The sequence below is a fragment of the Aegilops tauschii genome, chromosome 2 (assembly GCF_002575655.3).
Source record: "Aegilops tauschii subsp. strangulata cultivar AL8/78 chromosome 2, Aet v6.0, whole genome shotgun sequence".
In the NCBI taxonomy this organism is placed as follows: Eukaryota; Viridiplantae; Streptophyta; class Magnoliopsida; order Poales; family Poaceae; genus Aegilops; species Aegilops tauschii.
The window spans coordinates 3442289-3453727 of record NC_053036.3 but is presented as its reverse complement, the minus strand read 5'-3'; the positions used below and the strand labels follow the sequence as shown (position 1 = coordinate 3453727).

At 42.8% G+C, this 11439-nt stretch overlaps 1 protein-coding gene and 1 pseudogene across 5 annotated transcripts; one reads left to right on the top strand and one right to left on the bottom strand.

Annotated features, from left to right (window-relative positions):
• Window positions 1–11439, bottom strand: part of LOC141020631 (putative disease resistance protein RGA4) — a 355307-nt pseudogene that overhangs the window by 5996 nt on the left and 337872 nt on the right.
• On the top strand, window positions 5266–9457 carry LOC109751675 (cysteine-rich receptor-like protein kinase 10). 5 transcript variants are annotated; one of them, XM_073507648.1, is made up of 7 exons: window positions 5266–6074; window positions 6281–6393; window positions 7605–7789; window positions 8183–8393; window positions 8587–8824; window positions 8918–9068; window positions 9155–9457. In XM_073507648.1, exons 1-7 carry the CDS (start codon window positions 5266–5268, stop codon window positions 9455–9457), a joined length of 2010 nt encoding a protein of 669 aa, XP_073363749.1. The 5 variants fall into 5 exon arrangements, with proteins under 5 accessions (XP_073363749.1, XP_073363748.1, XP_073363746.1 ...); XM_073507647.1 differs by having other exon boundaries at window positions 5266–6080; XM_073507645.1 differs by having other exon boundaries at window positions 5266–6094; window positions 6280–6393.

Below are 11439 nucleotides of genomic sequence, written 5' to 3'. Positions count from 1 at the left end.
AGCTACTACTGCTGCCGCATCCAAGCTACTACTGCTGCCGCATCCAAGCTGCTGGTGCTGCTACCGCCATGCGGCTATCGCCGCAAGCAGGTGCTGCCGCCACTAGCATTACATGTCTCGTCTCAGAGGGGACGTTGTCGATCAACACAAAGTCACCACTTCTTCTTGCAGTCGCTGCGAGCTCATGGGCAGCTTCTTGTTGATTCCACTATTGTCTAACATTTTAATAAAGTTTTTCTTTGGAAAAATAAACTATCAAGCTAGATAAAGCTAACCGAACGGGATTTCCAGGCGTCGTTTATTTGTCATTTACATCCCTGACAAGAAATGGTGGATTCCATCGATGGTGGGCCACTTCGGTGTTGTTACTGTGTTGCATGGCCGATCATGTACAGACGCTGTCTGAACCCCCCCCCCCCCCCCCTCCTCTCATGTTTTTGTCGTACATCGAAGTAGTAATTAGTATTTGGATGCATCAATACATGTATGATGTAAAACCTTTTTGTTTTTTATCAATTATGAACAAATTTAAAATGTGTGAATATTTTTCTACAAAAATGCTAACATGTTTGACAAGATATGAGTATTTCCCAAAACTTCTGTGAGCATTAGGAAAATATGATAGTTTTAAGAAAATGCATACATTTTTTTAAAACTTGATTAACATTTTGTAAAATTATAAAAGTTAGGTTTTGCCCAAAAGGTCCACAGTCCTTGCGTTTTTAAGTGGAGTCTGGCTGGCTTCATGGAGAAGTTCTGGACGACGCTCATGCGTCAAAGTGTCGACGAATTGCATAGGTGGGCCGCACCAGTTCAGCGTCTGCGCTCGTTACAGGAGCTTTCCTGATTTTCTCTGCGGGTTTCTTTATTTTCTTTGGGTTTTATTGTTTTCTCTATTTTTTTGAGTGAACGTATTGAATAAGTTTTGAACATTTTTTAGAAATTTGCAACTTAAAAAAATAGTGAACAATCTTTAAAACTTGAGAATATTTTACAAACTTCGTAAACATTTTTTAGAATAAAACTTGAAAGTAAACAAAAATAAAAAAACCATTATAGAAGGAAATGAAAACTAAAAAAACTCTGGAAAACTGTAAACCGGACCTCCACCAAACAAACTTAGAAAAATGTTGGGGGTTGAGACGCTTCCACAAATCTAATAGGCAGACACTGTTGGACTGGCGCAGGGGTGTCACTGACCAGGGAGAACCATAATGACATAAACACAAGCAGCTCATTGGGCAGGTAGGCAAGCGGACACATATATTCCGTACCATGCATAGGATGGCATCAATCTTGTTGGACACAGCACGCCTGTAGCATCTCAAGAAAAAAAATCTAAAATTTGGAATGTTAATAAATAAAGATAAGTATTTAAAATTTCTTGATTTTTTTATTATTTTTCAGGATTTTAAGCTCTTGGAGTATGAAAATTATATATAAAAAAGAGAGAATAAAAGGACCTCCTCAACTATTAAATTTAAATTAAAGTTTCTTCTTCACGTATTCAAACCAACCCAAAATAGAAATGAGAGAAGATAACATGACTTTAATCAAATAATAATACTTGGACGCTTTCATATTTATTTGGATTTTCTTTGGTGCCTTTTTAAATATTTACAGCCATTTTCTAATTTAGAACAAATTACAAGGCTTAAAAAGTTGAAAATGATTTCAATATTATCGGATTATTTATTTGGAGTTCAAAAATATTTTCCAGAGTATATAAAAACTAGACTATTTTTAACGCGGTATTTTTTGTATTCTATTTAGCGTTGGAAAATTATTCCTAGACTCTAAATATTTCAGTTGGTTTTAAAAAAATTGCTGGTACATTTCCAAATTTGGTTTGAAGTAAATGTCCAAAATCATATTCTAAACTCAAAAGTAGAAAACTAAAACGAAAAGGAAAAAACCTTAAAGGCCCAGCCCAGCCTGGAAGTCACAGAACTATCCAACGCTCGACGGATCGCACAACCACTGCATGTCACAGCCCTGCAGCCCACATCCCCACTGCACAGAACTACCTTGAACAACTTTTTGAAAAACTCGAACAAGTTTTGAATGTTGTGGACAATTTTTGTTCCGCCACAAAACAATTAAATGGGCGAATAGTTTTTTAAAATACGAATTTATTTTGAAAAGATGAACAATTTTCAGAATCTTGATTGTTTTGAAAAACCAAAGAATTTTTAAGCCCAACTTTTTTGAAAAAATTACGACATTTTTTAATTTGTGAACACGTTTTGAAATTTGTGACCATTTTCAAAAAACGTAAATCCCTTTTTTAAGTGAATAATTTTTGAAATTATTATTAATTGTTTTGGAAAAATTAATAAAACCAAATAAATCAAAAAACCAAAAAGAAAAGAAAAAAGAGAATCATAAAAAACGAAAAAGAAAAGTAGAAAGCCTACGGCGAGTTCGGAAGTGGTGTGGGGTTTTAATTCAAAGAAAGTAATTTGAATAGCTACAAATTTCTTCTGTCTGGTAGAAGGTCCATATACTAACTTCGTTCCAAAAATAAGTGTCATGATTTCAGTTTAAATTTGAACTAAAATCAAGAAACTTATTTTAAAATGGAGAAAGTAGTTAGAAATTTCTCTAAATGCAAATAAGGAAAGAAAGAAACGTCCAACCAGCGTTCTGGTGCGTCGTCGAAATTAAGCTCAATTTTGTGATGGAGCAACAGCACACCCGTCAAAAGGGTTACCTAGAAGAAAAAACTAGTAGGCCAAATCAAGGAGAACATAAGCACCACCTTTGGCAAATGTTGAGATGCATAGGGTGGCTACAGCAATCAACACAGCCCCCCCTCCCCCCCCCCCCCCCCCCCCACACACACACACACACAAAAAAAACAATCAACACAGGCAGAGATACTTTAGTAGTCCAAGTAATTAAGCAAGCATTCATCGAGTATGTATGATTGGGAAGCAGGGGAGATGATCATAGTAGCACCAATTGCCAACACAGTTACTCTCCTTAGTTAACTACTACTTGTTTACGAGCCAGGTTCTACTTCACGGGGTCTCCGATCAGATAGGTTGAGTTACCACCATGGCAACTCATGTGGGTCTCATACCCACCCCCTCGATGTTTTTCTATCATAACACGTGATAGCCATTTAGTAAAGGGATCTGCCAAATTCTTAGCCGACTAGATATAATCCAATGTTATCACTCTGGAGGTTTTTTCACGTTAAATCTTGTGCCACATGTGCATGTTTTTCTGTATTATTTTGCTGCTTACTTGTTGGTTGAAGATGTCCTCAAAGTTGATTACAAGTGTAGTGTGGATATTTGCCGTGTAGGTGAACTTGTGCAACACATCTTTGTTGTCCAGCCCCGAGTAGGCCGTGTGCCCCATTGTACCTTGGTGGCAATCGAGTCCTAAAACCACGAAAGGTGGCACGCCTTGGTGAAGTTACAGCCGGCGTTTGGAATGGCATGCGTTCACCCGGGTGAAGTCGGTTGTTGACCGATCCTCCCAATCTATTTGGGTTGCTGTTGGTCGGCACAGTGCTGTACGGTGGCGATTGCTGTGGTTAATGCGGTTTCATAGCTCAGCAGCCCCATTGTTGTCGTTGAGTCTTGCACCTTATGCAAGACGTGGGTGTTGGGTTCTATCTTCTATGCCAATGAACGTTGTGTCCCATTGTCGTGTGTGTGGATGGCATTATACTATGCGTGGTCTACCAAGGTAGAACACACATTCTGTGGGTTCCATAGACCGTCGGCTGAGTCGTCCTACCCGACGCATGGTCTACCCGGTTTGGTGTGCCTCCGGAATCCGGTCCATATGCCCACAACCTTGTTTTGCCGGTATGTTGGCTGACACTAGTCCTGCCTGGTTGGTGTACCCGCCGACTCCAGTCAGGATGCCTAGACACGCTTTGTACCGTTCGAAGGGCCAAAGTCGGATTACTAGTGCAAGAATGCCTTATAGGATTTTTTGTACTAGCCGCGTTCCAGCAGAACAAGACGCTGCCGCTAACTTGACTAGCTACCAATAGTGTCCTTTGAAAACACTAGCGCCGTCTTGACGAAGGAAGTCTGTTCTAGCAAACGAAGAGACCGGTCCTAGCAATTATAGGAGCTCGTTGCAGCATCTCGTGGCGCTTGCGGCGCTGGTGCCAACAAAAGAACGTGGTTGCCGCCGGTTCCAGCACCCGTGGTGACCGGTGACAACATCCATGTGTGCTCCCTGTCGCAGCTCACCGCGGGTCAGGTCAGGAGGTTCCAACAAAACTTCCATTGCCGGGTACCAGCATAGTGCATCATCTGCCTCGAAGCCAGCATAGGCACTTCCCCGGTTCTAACATAGCGGTCTGGAGCTTGCAAACGACGCACCGCCAGGTCCGCACCCGGCGACCATGTAACCAGCATGGTCTGAGAATTATTTGGGTTCTCTAGGAAAGGGCTTGCAACAGCGGCAGCGGAGCCGTTGACGATTGCGAGCTTGATGGTGCAGGGAAAAGCAGTCGCGAGAGTGAGAGAGATCCAGAGAAAGCTTTGGGTGGAACGGGAAAGAAAATAAGGTTGGATGGGCCTTGTGTGTACGGGTGGCCATGCGATCTCATCTCATCTCATGTGATGGCTCGCGCACGTCCAGCCGAAAACTTGACCAGTCAGCCAGATCAAATCATTTGCCTTTAACGAATACGTTTACAATGTAGTTTATGACACTCTTATAATACGAGACCATTCAAAGTTGCTGACTGGCGGACTAGATCGGCCGGCCGGTCGATCGGGATCTAGAAGACTGAGTGAATAAATAATTACTCCCTTCATTTTGATTTAGAGGGGTCAAATCTAAAATCTCATCAATCAAGTTATTATTATTGTGATTGGATGACACTAGCTTTATAGATAAAAAACTGTCCAACAAAATATTTTTCATATATTCGGCTTCCAAAGCATAAGTGCAGCACCCTCTCTCTACTTGGACTTGTACGGTGCATGTACGTAAAATAAGATGCATGACCATTACTTCTCTCTCTCATTCTATAAATTAAATATGGCATGGGAGTCAAAGCACTTTAACTTAATTGGACTCAAAATAAGTCTATTATAATGAAAATCTAATTTGTTTTGAAATGAGTATTTTATGCAAGAAACTGACGACGCTTCAAAGAGTTTGACTGAAAGCAACGTACAGACAGGCCACTGAATGCACTTTCGTTTCATTTTTGCAAGTGATCATGCAAATGAAATAAGGCCAAGCGGTCGAGCTTCAGCACAGAAGCTTTAGGACTAGCATCTCATGGCGGTCGTCCTGCTCCTCCTAAGGCTTAGCATCCTCCTTATGCCGCTGCCGTCGGCAGCGGCAACGGCGCAGCTCTGTGGCAGCGGCGGCAACTACACGGCCAACAGCACCTACCAGTCCAACCTCGCCGTCGTCGCCGCCACCCTCCCCAACAAGGCGTCTTCCTCCTCGCAACTGTTTGCCACCGCAACCGCCGGCCAAGTCACCGATGTGGTGTACGCGCTCGCGCTCTGCCGTGGCGACACCGTGAACGCCACGGCGTGCAGGGACTGCGTCGCCGCATCGTTCCAGGAAGCTCAGCGGTCGTGCCCGTACTACCTGGGCGCCACCGTCTACTACGACGACGGCGAGCAGCAGCAGCAGCAGACGTGCGTCCTCGGCTTCTCCAGCGACGACCTCCTCGTCCCCAGCATCACCGAGAACGACACGCTCTTCCAGTCATTCCAAAATGACAGCTTCTTCGGTGACCCTGGCACCGTCACTCCGGACGTCCACGACCTGCTCACACGGACGGCCCAGGACGCGGCCGCTGCAGAGAGGCGGTTCGCCACCGCGGTCATGGACTCCGTTAGCACTGTAACCCGAACGCTCTACTCTCTGGCTCAGTGCACGCCGGATCTGTCCACTGACGACTGCCTGGCGTGCCTCCAGCGGATCATCAGCATGGTCAACACCACCACGGCGGTGCGCCTGGGAGGGCAGATCCTCGTGCTGCGCTGCAACATCAGGTTCGAGGTGAATATGTTCTACCAAGGCCAACCCATGCGGCGGGTCACTCCATCATCCATCACTCCGGTGCCGCCAGTCCCAACTACTACTACCACTACTGCTGCTACAGGAAAGAGTATGTGATCAGTGATCCACCACCAATTCACTTCAATTTGGGTGTTCAAACAATTAAAGTTACGATTGGGCTCTTCATTAATTTGGTTGACATATTATTATGGCTTCTCTTATCATAATTTATTGATGTTTATTTCCCCTCTGAAGAATTCTTGATTTTTAATTTTGAAGGACATGGAATCAAACCTTGGGTAATCGCCATATCTGTTGCTGCTCCAGTAGCACTGGTCGCATTCTGCTTCATCGTTTGCTATCCTCGGCTCAGAAGAAGGTACATGAAAGGTTAGTAATTAAACTAGTTACTGGAACGCTGCTCATCAGAAGAAGCTATATATCTAGATCGCAGTGTCACGTCTCCCTCGTGCCTCAGGTGTAGCTGATTTTTTTTTCTGAAAAGAAGGATGACCCCCGACCTCTGCATCTGAGAGATGCATGCAGGCATAGCCGATGCGGGGGAAAAGCTGATCTACTTCCACCTCGTCGTGTATAATCCGATTCAGATGAGTTGTGTAGATAGATTGATACAAGTGCCTCCAACAAAATTTACTAGTTGAATCTTTCCACAACATACCAGCGCCTCCAACAAAAGTTATCTGAATCTGCAAATTAATAGCAGTAGATGAATTTAGATGTGCACATCGGCTGATTGCACGCATAGGATTACTAGCTACTCTAACGTCCAAAAATATTTTACATTATGGGACGGCGGGAGTAGTAGGGAATTCCTACTAGTAGCCATTAGGCAGAAAAGTAATAAACTGATACATACGACCTACCATGGCCTGGGCTGTCCTCCACGATTGTGCTTGTGTGGCTTGACAGCGATGGCCGGCGCCAACAGGGATTGGGTGCATCTGCTCATATATACTACCTCTGTACCGAAATACTTGTAGTTGGGGATGAGATTGGGAAGGAAACAGCTCGCCGCCACCACCATGCATCCTCGCCGTCGGCCGCTGCATCGCCCACGGACGAGCTGCATCGGAGCTCGGACGCTACGATCCCAATCTCGTGCTTCACGTGTCACTATCCGCTGTCGTCAACTCGTCATCTCGATGGCAGGAGAGGAAGTGTCGCCAACGATTTGCCCCAAAGAATCGGATCAGGTCAACTAATTACGTGCTGGTTGCTGGTTGAAGCCGGCCGCCAGCATGGGAGACGTAATCGGCCATGACCGCGTCTGCCCGTCAGCCGCCGCGGCCGGCGGTTCGCCGGTGCTCTATTTCTAGGTCGTTGTGCCGGGTATAGACGAGAGCGTCGTTTCAGTTTTTTTTTTGAGGGGTGAGCGTCGTTTCAGATGAAATCCCAGGAAAGACACGCCTGCGAGCTATTTGGTTTTCAAATCCAAGGCCCGTAAAAAAAATCAATCCGTTAATTTAATAGCTAAGCGGGTTTACTGGTTGCTACCCGTTAGGTGGCGCGCATGGTACGATCTAGATCGACGGCGGTAAAGAGTCATAAGAAATTGATTGCGCCGACTCTCAATTTTTCAGGTCAAGTGAGATTGCGAGAAAAGCGGCATACCCACGAGTTGCAAGGAGGAGATGAACATGTTTGGGAAATGGAAGCAGAGTTCTCTGAGTTTTCTATCTTCGAATTTCATCAAATATTAGAGGCCACAAATAACTTTTCTGAAGAAAATAAACTTGGCAAAGGTGGATTTGGCCCTGTTTATAAGGTACATTTGTTTTTAGGGGTATAAGGTGCATTTGTAACGCCCTTCTATAGCCCTCGTTTTGTAACCAATGCAAACGTAGGTTATGTCTATCACATTTTCAACATACATTCGGATGGATCAAAGGAAGAAAAATACTAGCATCCCAAGATAGCCTTGTTAGTATATGAACTATAATTAAGATACAATATTGACCCAAAGTTGGGTTAATTTGCTTTTACCCATTATCGTGGAACTGGTATGCAATAACTTGTGCATCATAAAGCAACTTTTTTTTAGAAAAGAAGGATTACCCCCAGCCTCTGCATCAGAATGATGCATGCATCCCTATCATAAAAGCAACCTGATTGCGGCTTTTTTATAATACCAATATCTAAACTTATATTTGTTTCCTAGGGCCACTTTCCCGATGGAATTGAAATTGCAGTAAAGAGACTTGATTCACATTCCGGACAAGGTTTGATGGAGTTCAAAAATGAAGTTGAGCTCATAGCCAAACTTCAACACATGAATTTGGTTAGGCTCTTGGGATGCTGCTCTCAAGCAGAGGAGAAAATATTGGTCTATGAATACTTGCCAAACAAAAGCTTGGACTTCTTCATCTTTGGTACATATTAATTTGCACTTCTAGGTTCATAGGCTAGATATTGATGCATAAGGAATGGCTAACAATATAACTATATTGTTTTGAGAAGCCCTGTGTGTATAGTTGCACTTCATTTATGATTGTGCTTTCCAACTTTTCATTGTTATTTTTACATTTTTTATCTCTATCATACTAACATTTCGTTCATGTGCAGATAATAATAGAAAAGTTTTAATTGATTTGAACAAACGTCTTGAAATAATTGAAGGAATTGCAGAAGGACTTCTTTACCTACATATGCACTCTCGGTTGTGTGTCATACATCGAGACCTTAAACCAAGCAACATTCTCCTGGACAACGAAATGAATCCTAAAATTTCAGACTTTGGACTAGCAAAAATATTTAGCTCTAACGCCGAAGGAATCATTACAAGAAGAGTGGCTGGTACATAGTAAGTTTTGTATCAGTTAGTCCATTTTTGAACATTTATATTACAGGTCAACCATATAGTAATTGCACATATAACATTGTTTTATCATTTTAGTGGCTACATGGCTCCCGAGTATGCTTCTCAGGGCATCTTTTCCATCAAATCCGATGTATTCAGCTTTGGTGTTTTAACTCTCGAGATCCTTAGTGGGAAAAGGAATTCTGGAAGCCATCAATGTGGAGATTTCATCTATCTCCTTGGATATGTGAGTTCATAGAAATCCTTATAACTTGAAAAAAAAAGCTTTCTTTATGTGGTGTCCTACTAAGTATGTGATGAAACTTAAAATAGGCTTGGCAATTATGGAAAGAGAGAAGATGGATCGAACTTGTTGAAACCTCATTGCTTCCCAATTGTCACTCGACAGTAATGATGAGGTGCGTTAACATCGCACTGTTGTGTGTACAAGAGAATGCAGTTGATCGTCCAACCATGTTGGATGTTGTTGCGATGCTAAGCAGCATGACTATGAATCTACCTGAGCCTAAGCATCCAGCGTATTTCAATTTAATGGTGGGCAACGGAGAGTCATCTAAAACTACTGTACCATGTAGTGTTAATGATGTAACCATATCTGCCACAACTCCTAGGTAGATCTTTTGTGTCATCTAATTATTACCGAGTCAATGTTGATTCAGTGATATCATAGATGTTGTTTTATGCATTCCATACGTGGAAGTGTAATATGTAGTGTATAACTTTTTCTCTATACCATACTTGGAATGTTTTTTGTACGATGGACATAGACAACCAGAACCACAGTTATGCTTGTACAAATTTTCAAAACAATACATACTTTTGGTGGCAGTTGGAGTTTTGATTCTCTTAAGCTTTCTCTGGAATATGGCAGATTGATCCATGATGGTAGAAACAAGATGTTACATTAATAAATTATCCATGTACAAAGCTAAATGCTTTTTCTAGCTAAGACAATAAGTTAATGATTGAAGAGTGCTAGGTATTGTTCATATATCATCTTGGTAAATGCATGCATGTGGGGAAGGCATGATCATCATGATCTAGTGAGTGATGACCATGCATGGATAGGAAGATGATATGATGTTGCTTCCTGGTTGTTCTGTTGCAGCATTGAACCGATAATTTTATGCTAGTCACTACCAGCGCATGAGATGAGATATAGGTGGCCTCCCGTAGGACTTAGAAGTCTCATCTGCTTTGAAAACGGGTTGATTTATAATTGGACCGGTGTGTAGTAGTACGCTATTACCAAAAGACATTCTATTGCTATTGGCACACGGATTTGTTTTCTAACCATAATTTTCATAGTAATAGTTCATAGTTCAATTAATGCACTAGACTAGATTTGGACTAGCACATGGAACACATGAATTAGTCTAGCTACTATACCACAAATCAAAATTATCATCCTGGCTTTCTTAGCTTTCTGATTTATTTTCTCAAAAAGGAGGTTATGCCCCTACCTCTCCATCGGTTGATGCGCACAATCATTAGCTTTCCGAATCATTACTGGAATTCTTATCTGGCTACCTAAATTAACCCCCAAACAAAATTGAAGTAATACATAATACAGAGGGGGAAACCGATCCTTGTTAACTCTGGAAAGGGAACCTGTTGAACCATCATGGAAGATTTGTGCTTGTTAACTCCGTTCTCACAAAACTGCTGGCCACATATTCTGTCATTATTTTCACCAAGAACTAATTGGCAACTAAGAAGACTGATAACATGCATAGAAAATTTCTTTGGGTGATGGACAAGGAAGCTCATGGATGAATCCGTGTGGTCAACTAGAGACAGATTTGCACCCCCAAAGGGTCTATATGGATCAAAGGCATTTGGCTTTTGAGTAGAGCTCTCAAATTTTCTCTTCTCTTTTTTGAAAAGAGGGAAATGCCCTCGGCTTCTGAACCGAGTGGTGCACACAACATTATTTTAACGTTTACGTGATCCAGTACAAAAGTAGTTTAAACATAAAGGCCCCAATGGGCAGCTCAAATTGCAATAAAGCCACAAGAGGTAGAAGTATATGAGTTCTCATGCATCACAAATCCTACTAGCAGGCCAACCAAATCGGTTGAATAAACCCCGAGCGACTACCTCCCATTCGTTGCACCAAAGGCCGGAGGCGCCCGCTCCTCCCCCCGACGAAGTAAGACCACATATGGATCCAACTGGTAGCCTAAAGATAACCCGCAAGAAAGTCGGAACTTTGTCTAAGTGTGACTAGCACAACCAAACGGTTGCTATCACCGAGAGGGTTAGTCACCGGAGACATCACTTATCCATGCTGATTATGGGACGAACCTGAACAAACCCGTGTTGCTAATTATTATTACGTAATGAGTGCTAAGAAATATACTACTCCTCATTCATTGCCATCGTCACGGGGTCTATCAAAAGCCGGCCTCTGAGTGGGAAAACCGAGTGGAATCCAGAAATGTTTCGCTCATGCACCATGGTTGGATTGTTATGAACGGACAACCCAGTAGCCGGGTCGATAGAAACGCCGACCACACCCGCCATGGTACATGACCTAAACCATCCGAACCAAGGACTCCCACTCGAAAGAACTGATGCGACTCGAGGACATCCAG